Source organism: Pleurodeles waltl, chromosome 3_1 (assembly GCF_031143425.1).
Source record: "Pleurodeles waltl isolate 20211129_DDA chromosome 3_1, aPleWal1.hap1.20221129, whole genome shotgun sequence".
NCBI lineage: Eukaryota > Metazoa > Chordata > Amphibia > Caudata > Salamandridae > Pleurodeles > Pleurodeles waltl.
The window spans coordinates 284662207-284677764 of record NC_090440.1 but is presented as its reverse complement, the minus strand read 5'-3'; the positions used below and the strand labels follow the sequence as shown (position 1 = coordinate 284677764).

Here is a 15558-nt window from a genome sequence, read left to right as displayed (position 1 = left end):
CAAAAACCTCATACAGGGAATCCAATATCCAAACAAGGCATTGCCAGATGGATAGTTAAATGCATTCAAACCTGTTATCTCAAAGCAAAAAGAGAACTGCCTATAACACCAAGGGCACCCTCAACTAGAAAGAAAGGTGCTACCATGGCCTTTCTAGGAAACATTCCAATGACTGAAATATGTAAGGCAGCCACATGGTCTACGCCTCATACGTTTACCAAGCACTACTGAGTGGATGTGTTAACAGCACAACAAGCCACAGTAGGACAAGCAGTACTAAGAACTTTGTTTCAAACAACTTCAACTCCTACAGGCTGAACCACCGCTTTTGGGGAAATAACTGCTTACTAGTCTATGCAAAGCATGTGTATCTGCAGCTACACATGCCATCGAACGGAAAATTTCACTTACCCAGTGTACATCTGTTCGTGGCATGAGACGCTGCAGATTCACATGCGCCCACATGCCTCCCCGGGAGCCTGTAGCCGTTTGAAGTTGATCTTGAACGTTTGTAAATTTGTAACTATATCGCTTTAAACCACGTTGTGTACATACATATTTACTCCATTGCATGGGCACTATTACTATAATACACAACTCCTACCTCACCCTCTGCGGGGAAAACAATCTAAGATTGAGTCGACGCCCATGCGCAATGGAGCCGAAAGGGGAGGAGTCCCTCGATCTCGTGACTCGAAAAGACTTCTTTGAAGAAAAACAACTTGTAACACTCCGAGCCAAACACTAGATGGCGGGATGTGCAAAGCATGTGAATCTGCAGCGTCTCATGCCACGAACAGATGTACACTGGGTAAGTGACATTTTCCATTATAGGGGTAAACGTTCTTATACAATACCAAGAGGAAGGTGCTCAGGCTCTTCTTAATAGTGTCCCCTTCGTTGCAAAGTCAAAGTCATGCACATTGCCGTGCAATGGAGGTTGAGAGTGGAGCAAAGTCAGGGCTGTGTCTGTTGGCCCGCTGGAAGAGGTGACTCTCATGCGGCTAATGGTGGATTCTGACTCTGGTTCGCTTCTAGTTTCCAAGGTACTTACTTATTGTTTGCCCACATTCTCAGAAAATAATAATTTGAAAAAATAAAGATGCATGTAGGACAGGGCCTTGAAGAGGGCACTGGTGGAAAGTGTTATGAGACAGTTTAACTCTTAGGGTAGTCTTCACCTTTAAATTGGAGCCTATTTACGGCCTTGCAAAAGTTTGTTTTCATATGTTGTACAGGGATGCTTCAAATACATTTGAAAGGGCTTTGGTTTATAATCAGTGTATATACTTATTCGTTAGTATTATGTGCATATCGGGCAAATGTTCAGTTAACAAAGCACATTTAACTTATTCCATAAAAACGAAACCTATTCTAAAGTTGTTGCTGTTTAGATTTACTGAAACCGAAGAATCTAATTCTGCAGCGGAATGGTTAACGCACTGTGGGATGAGACCGCGCATGGGATTTAAATCTTAAGATTGTGTCTGATCACTCAGTGTGTGTGTTACAAGAACAGACATGAATGCATGCTGATTTGACAATGCAGTAACCTTGAGTAGCTACAGCTCGAGGCATTCTTAAAGACAAAGAGATCCTGATGATGTGAAACTTCCAGAGTGACTTGTTGAAATGTTTGTGTGGAGAGAAGGGAACAGCTGTTCAGTGGTGTATAGATGCCACGTAAATAGAAACCTGCTTTCTTGTCATTCTCTAAGTGTCTTTAATTGATCACATTTGGGGTGGCGTATTAGTCATGGAAAGTTGATGTGAATTGGATTGGCAATTCACAGCTGAAATGTTTTACTCTTGATAGAAGAGTCTGTGTTGCTTAGAGTGAGGGCTTTCTTCTTAATCCTTCACCAAAACACAACTCCAGAACTTCCTCCCCCTCACTAGCAAACTATTTACACCACAGAAATAGTTTCATATCTGCGGCTTCACATTCCATCAGTTTTTCCCTTCTTCGCTCTTGCACTTGATATTCTTCCCAGTGGATCCTGCGTGGCCTTTTCCATCTGTACAGATCTTTCATTCCCCTCACTGACCAGTTGTGACTTCTTCAGCTACCTGCCCTTTCTTGCACCGTGACTGGCATTATCTCGACTCCCTTTCCTAATGTTCTTGGCTTTATGAGATCAAAAAGTTGTACTTTATTCCATGAAAACCTGATCTACCATGGCTGCCAGCATGAAACTTTGACATGGTCGTTGTGTCCTTTCCGACAAAAATACATGACTGAGAACACAATATGACTCCAAAATACATCATGCAAGTAGAAAAAGCATACTTGCTAAAGTAAATATTACATTGGTGCATGTCTGCGTTTGTCTGATTGGTCAAATGTATTTTCTTGTTTTGGTCTATCAGGTTGGAAATCATCGTGATGAGTCCGTGAACCACAACAGTAACCATTCAGCTCTATCCAGCACAGTCTCTGTGGGAGGCACAGAGATAAACCACAAAACACAAAATTACAGAGGTAAACCCCTTGTAAATGATCATGTCCACTGCACCCATCTACTGGCCGCCCCTCCTTCTGAGATAAATGGGGAAACAACCGTTTCCTTTAAGTTTGATCTATGAGAGTCACCAATTTATTAAAATAGTTGCACATTAATTCAATAAACGTGCAGGGACCTATCCACTTGAAGAAGATACCAATTGTTTTTCTTTGTATTTTTTTTTTTTTTTTATTACTGTGTAAGAGACCCTAGAGTTGCATGTCGGCAATGTAGTGCACGGCGTAAGAGAGCTGCGCTTTAGTACTACATGTATGTGAGACTCATGCGTTCATGGCACAGTTGTTCTACATGAAACCAAGCCCTCAGAGTTCATGCCTGTGTTATTGTACCCTAGGTATAAAAGGCCCGGCGTGTTTGTCTGCATTTTTTGTGTTAAATATAAGAGACCCAGGAGTTCATGTCGTCATTGTTGTACTACATATAAGAGAACCTGCTGGGTCCTAATTACTTTGTTTCCTTTGATATATGTTTAGGTGACTTATCTAGAGAACCCGGGTTATTAGGGCCCATAGAAATTAAATCTGAATATAAAGACAAGGATGAGAACCTGCACGATGCTGCCTTATCCGACGATATGAAATCAGACGACGAGTCCTCTCAAAAGAATCTAAAACTGTCAAGGGCAAGAACCAGGTAAATACGTTAATGGCTGCTTCAGGCGAATTAGTTTATTTTTTAACCCCTGTCTTACTAGTTTCCTTTTGCACACAGTGCAGTCTTCACTACAGATCATGTTCCAAAACCACTGGGATTAAGAGATCATGCACACTCATGTAATGGAGCGAGGCTCTAGCACATGCCTTTGGAGGGAAAGGAGAGTGCATTTTCTGTAATGCGATTTTATTACACAGTATAGGTATAACCCCTTGGTGCTCAGGTTTTGTTTGGTGTTTATAGTTCAGCAGTCTGGCTAAGTTTAAAGAAGCTTGTAATATACTAAACTTAACAGAGTACAAAGTAAACCCCACTTCCTTTTTGTGTATGTGTGTTTTTATCTATAATTTTCATACCTGAACATCATCACTGGCCTATCATTAAACACTGAAGCGCTGATAAGACTGTAGTGCTTTGGTACAAATATTCTTTCCACTATTCTTGAAAATGTCAGGATGACTTTTGACCTGGAGATTGGCCATATTTACATGTCCCTGTTGACTGCAATAATAGTTAACCGAATTAAGTTATTTTGAAATCCGTACAAGCAGGTAGGATTTGGGTGGATGTGAAACAGTTCTAGCTTTCTATGCCTCGGGGCGAATGATGCATTATTTCCACCAGTAGATGTATATGCAGCACTGCTGTCTGATATGATCTCCATCCAGAAAATATGGTTCAGCTGTAGGCACCATGGTCAATTATACCCTTGTTACTTAACCCACCTACCTTCCTTGGAAACTTTTATTACATTTTCTGGGGATCTACAGAAGACATGCTCACAGCGCACTTCTGTCAGTATAAAGGAAAAGTAAGAGACAATAGGTGGTTCATCTTTATTTGTTCAAGTGGCCAAACTATGGAATTCATTTACCCCTAATATAAGATATCTTCAGAAGACTGCTCAAGAATTGGCTCTTTCCTACATGCGACCATATTCAAACCCTAATGTACAACATATCCCTGTGCATGTAAACGTTTATAATTTGATTATATATGTATATTTATGTATAGATGTGTATTTCTTTGTACAAATGTATATCATAACTTAAACAAATATATATATAGTCTTAAGGTCTGCTTAACAAATGAATATATTCTAGTTAAAAAAATATATATGTATACTAATGATTTTACACAATACAGCTTACAATCTCAATATATTATACATATATACCCTTTCTGTATAATCATGTGTCTATATATTATTTACTCCTACTGTACAAGAGAAAAAGCACTCTCCCCCTATACCTCTCTCAATCTATCCTCTATATCCACTCTGACTCTTCCCAAACCTAATTTTCCTACAATGATCTCCAAAATAACCTCTCATAGACCCTTCCCTCCTCTCTCTCTCCTGGCTCACCCCAAACCTCACTTACTGTGATCTTCTAAACAACCCTACTAAATTCCTCCTTCATGTATCTCTCCATTGACTTGTTGCAAACCTCATTTTACTACTATGACTTCCACAATCCCTTTCTACACTCTTCCGTTCTCCATCTTGTCTTTTACTCATCCCAAACCTTATCTTACTACTATGATCTCCCAGCTAACACTTTGTAGATTCTTCCCCTTTCTCTCCCTCCATTATTCTATTCAATCAAACTAACACCCACATGTCCACCGCTCAAATGAACCCATACTTCCATATACTAATCAACCACTAGAGCATGCTGCTCTCCAAAAAGCGTTTCACCTCTTCACAGGTAGTAAGCACTATATAAATACAATTATAATAATCTGCAACCCAATTAATTGCCTCCTGTGTCCACCATGACTAAAGAAAGCTGCTTGATGTCATCAGAGGGGAGGGATCACACAGGGTAGGGTAGGGTGCACCCTCTGAAGTGTTTGCTGGCACCAATTAATACTTTTTGACAATTAAAGCATACCTTTTTAACGTGAATACTATCACACAAGCATGTTTTAAGTTTTCTGTTTTATTACACCAATATTGCATCCACTTTCATATTCGGACTAGACAATGGCTTTTTGTTTCTATATTTCTGTTTGCATTTGTTTCCCATGGGAAAGCCTTATTTACTTTAGTTTTGCTGCATCATTTAGGATGTGGAAACATTTTCAAGTGGTTTATATTTTAGGAAGATTAAGTAGTAAAGTAATGTATACCCTCAGGCCTGGAAAGAAAAATATAATCAGGTATATATTAATGTGATCCTCTCCAAGCCTTCTACTTTAAGTTCACAGGAGAAGAACAAAAATAAAAACTGCTGAGTCTTCTAGTAGGGATTCTGCATTTGCTGTAGGTTATAAGAGAATATCAGTAATATGTTGTCGTTGAAAATAGATGCAGTCAGATGGCGCATCTGGAAGGGAGTAATACTGCTTGGTAGGGGCTGCTATTGGTGGCTTGATGGTACGTAGACTAGCAGTGTAGAAGTTTAACAGTTTAATGCCGCCTTTTCACAATCTTGATACCGGCCATGAGAGCAAAAGTAATGTGTTGTCTCTGATAGTATGCGTATAACTTCGATAAAGGAAACCTCAAACTATTTATTATTAACTTTTATGTGAATGGGCAAATGTGAATTTTAGAGCTGCATGCCACTGTACACGGTTAATGTTTCTTTACTAAGTCACAATTTACACGATTTTTTTTTTTATTAGAGATTGCGTACTATAGATTTTGCTGGGTATGAGGTGTAATAGTTGAATTTTCTCAAACAATATGTTTTTCATTGTTTTCCTTAGTTGTTTGAGAGTTTGTGCCCAAAATCATTTCCACTTAAAACTGAAGACTAAAATTACAATAATACTAACACTTTGCCTTTATTGTAATCCCATGTGTCACTTGCCATCATATTGCTGCTGTATATTACTGATAACTGATATGTACCCATTTCCACAATTTACCTGTCTTGTAAATTGGCTCAGTCAGCTGCAGTGCTAGTGTGACTTAAATGTAGGTAAAATTTGCTGAAGGCCATAATGCTCCTTGATACATGTTCATAAAAAGAAAGCGTGTGCAGATTTATTTATGATTGTTGATAATCCATTTTACACTATGGAAGCTGGGGAGGATCAGGACGATCCTCCCCAGCTTCCATAGTGTAAAATGGATTAGGTCAAAGGATGTACATGGGCCTGAACTGACTGGATTGTCATGTGAGGGTCCAGCCAGAGGTGAATTGCTCCTAAACCACAATCGGCACACCAGAAGAGTAACCTGTGGTCATCAGCGTTATTCAACATATACAGTTGACACCTCATTTTTTCTCTAAACATCAGTGAGACATGCTTGATCTAATGAAGTCTTATTGGTGGCATATTCTGCTGCTCGCTGTCACATGGTTGCAGGAATCCTCCAACGAAGCCCTTGCCAAAATCTTTCTCTCACAACTATGAGATCTTATATACCAATAAGTTAAGCAAACTGGTGTCCTTAATGTGCACGGGTAAGCTACCATGCAACTCTAGTCAGATAACACCCCTTATGAGAGTTGTGAAATTCTATCACTTACTCTGTAAGACATCAGTGGCACAAGCTATTCGTTTGCTACGAATTTTGACTTATATAAACTCCCCTCCCTCCAGTGCAGGCATTGATACTACTTCTGCGATTGTTTTGATACAAAAATTCTTCACTGCTCAAAAGCTAACAATCTCGTTGTGAGCAGGGACATAACTTTCATGTTGAGGACTCTAATCTTTGTAGAAGCACATTCAAACAATTCTAGGTGTCCTTTGGTTTGTCCCCAGCTTGTTACAAAGCCTTACACGTATTGGGGTCACACACTTGACTTAATTTGTTCATCCTTTCCAGGTTCATGAGTTACAGGCATCACCCTTTTCCCGACACTAGACAAGCCTACCTGTCTACTAAAACAGACTCTTGTTCAAACCTTTGATGCTGGTGTCCAAGACAATTTAAGGCATATCCCATGCATACTACTTTAAAACCCTTTTATCCGACAGCCCTGTAAGAAAGTTGCAGATTCAGCCAACTGGGCATTCCAAAGCCCTCCTGCATCATGTCAGGGTTCTGCGTGCTGTCTGCAAACCTCTCCGTTAGAAATCAATTGATGATTCAGTTCCACTATTCAAGAGGGCATTAAAAACTGTCCTCTTACAATGGGAACACCAGAGCCAATGGTATAACATATCATTCCCCTTCAAACCCCTCTCTTTTATCTTTGTTCTGTCCAGGAGGCATATAATGTAAATGGTTACATAGACTCTGTTCTGTTTGTTTCCATTCAGCATGTGATCAAAAACACATCCTACTCACAGTGAAACCCTATTAGACCACTTCCTTCAAATGGTTATTGAATATTTGAATTGTATTGCGTTTTTTCTTAAAAAAGAAAATCAATTTTCCATATACTCTCAGTAAGGGCATATAGCAAATTCTTATATAAGTTTTTTTTCAGTAGCTCAGCAGCTACTAAATTTAAGAATGCATGGCTATAAAAATCTTACATGTAATTTCTGGCAATAGGACCAGAGCCCGAAAATACTAACACCAAGCTCACAGTTATTGTTTTCTTTCAGTCTTAATCATGGAAATAGCCCGCGAAGGACCATGGATTTCCCCTTTGATCTTAATTTCTCCATTTGTAGCCCAACTCCAAGGAAATCACCGGACTGTGCCTTGAGTCCTTAGAGATGATCTGCTGGCTTAATACCACATCTGATTTACCCTTTTCCCCTCACCGTCAAGTATGGCAGACCTCTTTCTCATCTTACTGTAGCGCACTGTTCCTGAGAGTCAGAGATAGTGGCCTGCAAACATTACAACTCGTTGTAGCAACAGTTCTTCAATTCTGTTCATAAATGTTGGGGACACGTCACATCCAAATTCTGATGTCTTTTTCGAGTCCTGAGTTGATTTCACAGTAATGGGGGAGAGGACAGAGAGGCATCCACATTACACACTTGATTCAGAGAAACATGAATATCTAACCAGTGAACTGACACAACTTGCCAGCCCCCAGTTTCTGGTCCCCGGTATGCGCCTTAACCTATCCACGTTTCCAGCCCTTTACTTAACTTAATGCTTTAACTGTGATCGGAATCTGAAATGTGGGTGCACCACTCAAGTAGTGTATAGCACTACAAAACAGCCAATTAAGAAAATAATATTTGCAGTGCAACTTACGGGGAAGAAACAGAGAAAAATGCAAAACAAAAGCATTAGGAATCAGGAGTGTTTGCGTATTTTCTGAATTTTGTAATTATGGCATTTATCAAACACCCCTATTGCTTTTTTGTTCATAATTATCTTACTGTGGCATTCAGTGTGTGTGTTTTGGTTTTGTAGCAGTATTAATGAAGATGAGGATTTGAACCCAGAGCAAAAAATTGAAAGGGAGAAGGAGCGAAGAATGGCCAATAATGCGAGGGAACGTTTACGTGTGCGGGATATAAACGAGGCATTTAAAGAACTTGGCCGGATGGTGCAGATTCATCTGAAGAGTGAAAAACCACAGACTAAATTGCTAATTCTTCATCAGGCAGTAGCAGTTATTCTCAGTCTAGAACAACAAGTTCGAGGTATGTATGTCTTTTTACGCCAGACTTACCTCTTATTGCTTGACGGTGTATGTGGCACATTGTTTTGGCTTGCCTAATAACTGTACAGCTCATGACTTGCAAATTGAATAACTGTGTGTGTGTGTGTGTGTGTGTGTGTGTGTGTGTGTGCGCCCAACAACAGGGAACCAGTGTTGGAGATGTTATCAGAGGGTCATAGGATGACAACAAGCATTAGCACCTATTTGGTGTGCGTTCCCAGCTCCCATTAGTAATACAAGAAGGGTTGCAGATACTGGTGCTGCTGCCCAGTCTATTACACATTGTATAGGCATAGAGTTAGCACCCATGCTGAGTGGACATTCGGTCCGCTCTCTCCGTGCGCAGATCTCATGTTACAGATGCAAACACACACAGCGCCTCTTCACGGATTCTTTACCTTGCTAGTGTGACACTTCAGCAATACTAGACACCTTTTTATGGGGATAGGAGAGGTTTCCTGGAATCCACTCCCCCGCCCCTCCCCCAAAAAAACAGAGGGATGCAGATGAAAACTGCATCCCTCTGTGGTGGGTGCTTAATCGCCCCGATAGTGTACTTGCAGCAATAAGGTCAGTACAAATCTTCACCCAAGCCTTTGGATGGGAACCAGAAGTCCCTCACAACGGTGAGTTCTGTGTGGCTGTATCAGCACCTTCTGTGGCCCTTCAGGACCCCTAGTTAAGGAGTCACCCACAAAGTATTATGGAGTAGAATTTTCAGCTACCACTCATTGATCCCCTGCTACACCTATCTCGCCTCGCCATCTACGCCAGTTCCGAGAGCCTAATGCATGGTAACCTGGGTGCACAAGCTGGTCTGTGCCAGACACATCCAAAGTGAATACTCTCAAAAGGAGATCATGTGAGGGTTAATGTATTATCACCACTGGGTTTCTCTTTTTATTTATCTTTGCTAGATGTAGGAGTAAAACTGTTTCAATTGAAGAAAACAGATTACAACTAACAAATATGAGTATGGATAAAGGAAAGCCAATGCCAGGACACGTTGTATTTTGGGGTACATTGAGTGATGTGACAAGCCCTCTTGTTTTTTTTACCTTAGATTTTACTTGGTGGTTGTACTCTGCAATGAGTTTTTCTTCTGTTTACTTCTCGCGCTCTTATTTTCATTATATCCCCCCTTTTGTTTGCCGTCTCACCCACAGTCATGGACTGCACCTTTAACCTATCACATCCACGGAAACGCCTACTCCTAGCTCACCTAGGAGGGAATCCTCATTCTAAAGGCTTAACTTGGCGATTCTGGTCTACTTCCCTCCCATAGAGTTTTGCCACTGTATGTTCCTAGATGAATACGAAAGTGTAGTCTGGTGGCTGATTTGTCCTAATTAATTTGAAGACTGGATTGGCTATTGAACAGAACGACCTCCAGCATAATCGGAGATGAATTATGCGTTGGGTTCTGTACAGATTTGTATGCCTGTTGCTTATCAAGGCTGTTAAGTATAGCTACAATATATGAAGAATTGTAGAAAACTATGTTGGTGAGTCCACTAAGTAAAAGTATTTATTGCAGTTGTAAACTCATGTTCCTATAGTCAAGGAATTCAGGACATCTGGCTGCTCAAGTTCCGGTTCTCTAAGAATTACTGACTTGATGGACCATTACCTGGTTGAAGCATGACCTTAGAATAATTTTTTCCCCAAAGTAATCTGCTAGACCATGTCCAATTCTATATTTGCCTTTTTAAATGTGAGGGGTTGAACCTTGGTAGACTGTTTTAAAAGGGAACATGTAGTTGCCGATTTGAAAATGATGGACTTGCTTGACACATAACCGGAATAGTCTCCACATTTTTTAGTCCTTCTTCCTTTTTTTTTGGTCCTTTTTCTTCTTAGTGGACGTTGACTTACCTCTATTTGGTGTCCCCTTGTGACTTCCTCTGGAAGCTCCCGCCTTTGGTCACCATCTTCACATTATTTTTTTCCGCCATTGGGTCTGGATGCTTGCTGAAGGGTCTCCAACTATTGGAAGAAGTAGTTGACAGAAGTTTCAAGAAAAGATTGCCGAAAGCCCACAGAAGGTACATTAGAACACAGAAAGAACCAGAGGGGATATCGAGGGAAGAAGTTGTTCTGTTCTCCAACAGTTTTGGAGAATGCCCATATTGAGGGGGGGGGCTCCCTTTGCTGCCTAATGGAGAAAACACCTTTCCAGGTCTGCAAAAATTGCCACCACAAATTCTCGCCGAAGGAAAAACACCCAGTCTGCACCCTCTGTTTAAGGGAAGACTGCAACACCTGTTAAGCATTCACACTGAAGACACAAAGGGTGAGAGAGGTGGAGGCGAGTCAACCACACCATGCAGGGACAGTGTACACTTCCCTCTCTACGAGATTAGGATCTTAAGAGCGACAATGAGAAGAATGTTGCCAAAGGAGCAGAAAGGGAGTCCATGGAGGTTGACCTAGCAGGAGCATTAAAGGGAGCCTTGGCGTCTCAAATACCTGTGTAGCGTCCAAATGAGAGAAATGGAATAGTCTTACTTTTGGCCATTTAGATCTCTGCCAGCAGTCTGGTCTCCGGGCGGTCACCCCGCCATCACAGGAAAATCTGCGTCCAGAGGGGAGGGCCATGCACCCTCATGCCACCCAGGATAAACAGGAATCCACCAGCACATAGGCACAAAGAGAACAACACTGGGCATAGCAAAGGAAACCGCAAATTACAGATGAAACATTAGACGTGGCCGTCCAAATCTTGGGAAGCTGTTGCATCTGAATCTTCCAATCAAGGGGAGCGACGATGCGTCCCTTTAGCTGCCCGGTGCTGAAGAAATTGGAACACTTGTCTCAGCTCCCCAAAGTCTGTTGCCTTCCCATCAACCATGACACACAGGATAGAGCATTCGGTAGTCCAGCTGTAGTTCCTGTAGTTTGCTCTTGACTGGGATAACCTGCCTGAGAGCCTCCTGGACTTGCTGTTCTAAATTAGGAGAAAGTGATAGTTATTTGCCCTTGTGATGGAGCACCTTGAGCTTCTTGACCTTGCCGAATGCCGGTCCCTGTAATTCAGAAGTATCGCTGTGATGGGGCTAGGTCTTGCTCCAGGTACCGGGCGCAGCGCTAAGGAGTGGTGTGTGCGCTGCACTAAAAAAAGTAAGTCAATAAGAAGTTGCAACATCACAAAACAAAATAAAATGATTGACTGAGTGTTGAAACTTTTCAAACACTCACCCCTAGTCACAGATCTGGGTTTAATCCATCGTTATTTTGTTCGCCACGTCACCCCAGTTTGGACCCAGCCATATACAAATCAGTCTTGACCCTGTTCCTCATGGGAACAGTCCAGCCCGAACTGCTAGGCCAGGTCCTTCCTGGACAGGACACAAGCATCCTGGGACCGGTTTCAGTGTATCACCCTTCATCAGCCAGGCTAGCTTGAACCAAGTGGCGCAGCGAGCAATAAGGAGTTGCTCCACATAGTGCTCCATTTTGGCAGTGTGGGTGGACCCTGCCAGCCCCACAATTCTCCAATTGTTGCAGCGATACCTGGCCTCAAGATCCACCGCTTTAGCCTGCAGCATAAGAAGCACTTTGTCCATCAGTTTCTGGTTTGTTGACACTGTGGACTTTTTAACCTCGGCCTCCTACAAGCGCCTCTCAACCTTATCCGGACGCTCAGCTTGTTTATCCAACTGCTCCGACATCTATGGTCCATCCTGTAAGAAAGGGCGTCAATCTTGCCATCTATCTTGGTAAGAATGTGCTGCATATCTGTTAAAATCTGTCTCTGGATCGCCTTTGTCTCAGTTGGCCTTCGAGGCAGCCATTCCACTATTTTGGGGATTTTCCTCTGATCAAAGTTCAGTTTTGGCTGTAACTTGTCTGTTTTGCCCATGGTGTGTTGATGCTCTCATGTGCACATCTGTAAAGCATTCTGGGCGCGGCAGTAAAGCCGGCAGGAGCACAAATGAAGGACCCAGCAGCACCACGACATCCCCCTGGACTGGGATCTGCAGTGAACAATCAACTGGAATTGTCAGCACCCGGGGGCTGGCCTGCCCAGTATACCTGCATCTGACGGGCTATCAGCTGGGGAATACTGGCAAGCAGCTGTCACTTCAGGACGTCCAATGTTTACTGGGGGCTCTCATCTGCAACTCCTCATTCCACCTGCATCGGACTTCAAGGATGGAATAAAGATACTTCTCACGGCAGGCAAGGCAACTGCAGAATAGCTCTCCACGTAGCAGGATCCAAGGATTCTTGTACAGACCTAAGCCACTTACAGAATCAAAAACTATTATCATCCGCTCTCCGGTATCACGTTGATGGAGTCTGGTATAGGAAGCCACTAGGGCAGATCTGGTGGCATCCGGGAGCGAACATCAGCTGTGGTAGATCTCATTCATTGGGAGCAGCGCGTAGGGGCCAGGCCCCTATTACTGGCACATCCACAACCCCTCCATCCTTCCAGGCCTCCATTCAAGGTGGGCTATGGGCTCTCTCACCACCACCCAGCAGCCCTTATCCGTACCTAAGCGGCACCTGCACCCCATGTGGAGGCCCCGAGCAGTCCCACAGGATCTTTATCAAGACAGCAGCCCAGGCAACAGTCCGAGATCCCCTGATGCATTTCAAGGGTCCCCAGGACAGGCCTCCCAAACGCAGCATCAGCTTCTCTAACCCAGCGCAGGAGTAATGTCTGATGCTGCAGACCTCAGTGCAGCACAGCTCTAGTCCCTAGGGGAGTTTTCATCGGCCACTAGCAACAGGAATGGGGCTGGGCATTATGAGGCCCGCATGAAGGGACTTCCCCCCTCCACCCCCCGATCCAGTGAGCACCCCACACGTAGGTTGCAGCCCTTAGGACCAGCCATGCGAAGTGTGGCTAGACCACCCCTGAGGGAAAGCAGGCCTGCGGAGGAGCAGTGTCAGAGGCTGCTAACATCAAAGCGGGACGGCTTAAGCCCTTGGGAGGGGGTGGGGTATGTATTGTCGGAGTCTGTATTAGGGATGGGGCTATTCTGAGTTGGGCCTGCAGGCCGGGTGTGGGACCTCCCCCGGCCCAACAAATGGTGCACACAGGTTTTGTTTGCTGTTGCTGAGTAACATACTCTTTGATAGGTCCGAGACTTCAGTGCTTCACAACTCTGTCACTCAATTGCAAATGCTACTTCCATCTATTTTGTGGTTCTTTTGTACACTGTATTCATTGTATGTGTAGGAGACAGAGATGTAACTGACCTGACTGTGTATTTGTATGCAGAACTAAAAAGGGTAATCCATTGTGATCGGCCACATCTCACTTTTATTTATTTCTATTTCTTCCCATTTTCAGAGAGAAACCTCAACCCCAAAGCAGCTTGCCTTAAAAGAAGGGAAGAAGAAAAAGTTTCTGCCGTATCGGCAGAGCAACCACCAACACACCCAGGAGCTCACCCTGGGCTTACTGACACTACCAACCCTATGGGTCATATGTGAACACCAGACAGGTAAGGTATGAAACCCATTGACTAGATCATTGAGTTGTTGGAAGCTGACTCTCTGCCTCGTGTTGAAATCACCCTTCCATTATCCTTATGTTTCAAATAACAAAGCCTGTGTTTAGCACAAAATAGCGATGCACTTAGTCCTTTCATGCTGCAGTGGCATCAGCCTTTTATGTTAAAATTCAAGTTGCTTTAATTGAAGGGGCTTTGCTGATATTATGGCTAATCTGGCTTGTTACGTGTGATGCTTTCAATGAACCTATTAGACTCACGATCCCTCGATTTATTTCTAGCTTTGACAATGACTATGGCCATTTCTTTTTCAAAAATCACACTAGAATTTCCCTTTTGTTCCATATACCAAAATATCTGGTTTTTTAACTCACCCACCAGTGGCCTGACTTGCAAAACAAAAATGTGACCTAAAAATTCCCAGGCAGTCTTCACAGTGAAGGTGTGCCCTTATTGTGAATGTAAACAGCCTTGCACTTAAAATAGCCGATTAAGTGTTTGTAAAATGAGCCTTGAATTGCAAGCCATTTTAGTATAATGAATGGCGAGGACATATTAACCAGGAAATGGATGGTGTGCTTGATGAAGCAATTTAAATATAAATGACTTTTTTTATTAAAATGTAACTGAAACATGCTTGACACTCATATTTGATAGTTCCAAGCTAGCTATAGACGCAGAGCAGATAGAGCAACTGATGTTTTTATTATTATATTAAATTGTCAAAATTCATGGATTTTTAAATGATTTTCAGTTTTCACATATAACTCCGTCCGAAACAAAGAAGCGGACTAGAATAGATGTAAAAACATATGGCTATAAAAGCCTGCTGTCTAGGTTTTTAGGATCGAGCCTGCGAGTGCATGCACTAGCGCGTGTCTCGCTTGCGAGACTCCTGTACAGTAAAGGGCTTGAAGTCAGCCTGTCACTTACTATTTGAGTAGTCTCGTCGGTCTTCTTTACAGCCGCCTTACCTGGCCAGGTCAGATGTAACATAATTTGCAGTCACTTCTGTGGAGCCCCGACCAAGCACAGATTAATTGAAGTTAATTATGTGCCTGTCCCCTGCTCCTGACGTGATTGAGGTACTATTTCTTTCCTGCTCCCACTGCCTCATCCACCCTAATTTTACTTATTTCCAGTATTAGAAGCAAGCTTTGTCGGAGTTGCACACCTTCAGTGAATTTTGCAGCCAGTCCTTGGTTTCAGTTTCATTTTTTAACATTTCTCTACTGTTTTCCAACCTGCTTTATAACCCTTTTCATTACTTCTGTTTCTGTTTTTTATTTTGCTCGTCAATATCTAAGTGTGCCATACATGCCTTTACAGCCTCTGTCCCTCTCCCTCCTTTATCAGTGTCTCTACAATGCCTGT

General features: G+C 42.6%; 1 protein-coding gene across 10 annotated transcripts in view; it reads left to right on the top strand.

Moving 5' to 3' along the window:
• Window positions 1–15558, top strand: part of TCF12 (transcription factor 12) — a 641728-nt gene that overhangs the window by 613379 nt on the left and 12791 nt on the right. For all 10 annotated transcript variants that reach the window (XM_069222409.1, XM_069222403.1, XM_069222408.1 and 7 more), the window contains 4 exons: window positions 2371–2482; window positions 2999–3158; window positions 8464–8696; window positions 14022–14175. In XM_069222409.1, the coding sequence (XP_069078510.1) occupies window positions 2371–2482; window positions 2999–3158; window positions 8464–8696; window positions 14022–14164 (648 nt within the window). In that variant the 3' untranslated portion in view covers window positions 14165–14175. The remainder of the gene's footprint in view (window positions 1–2370; window positions 2483–2998; window positions 3159–8463; window positions 8697–14021; window positions 14176–15558) is intronic.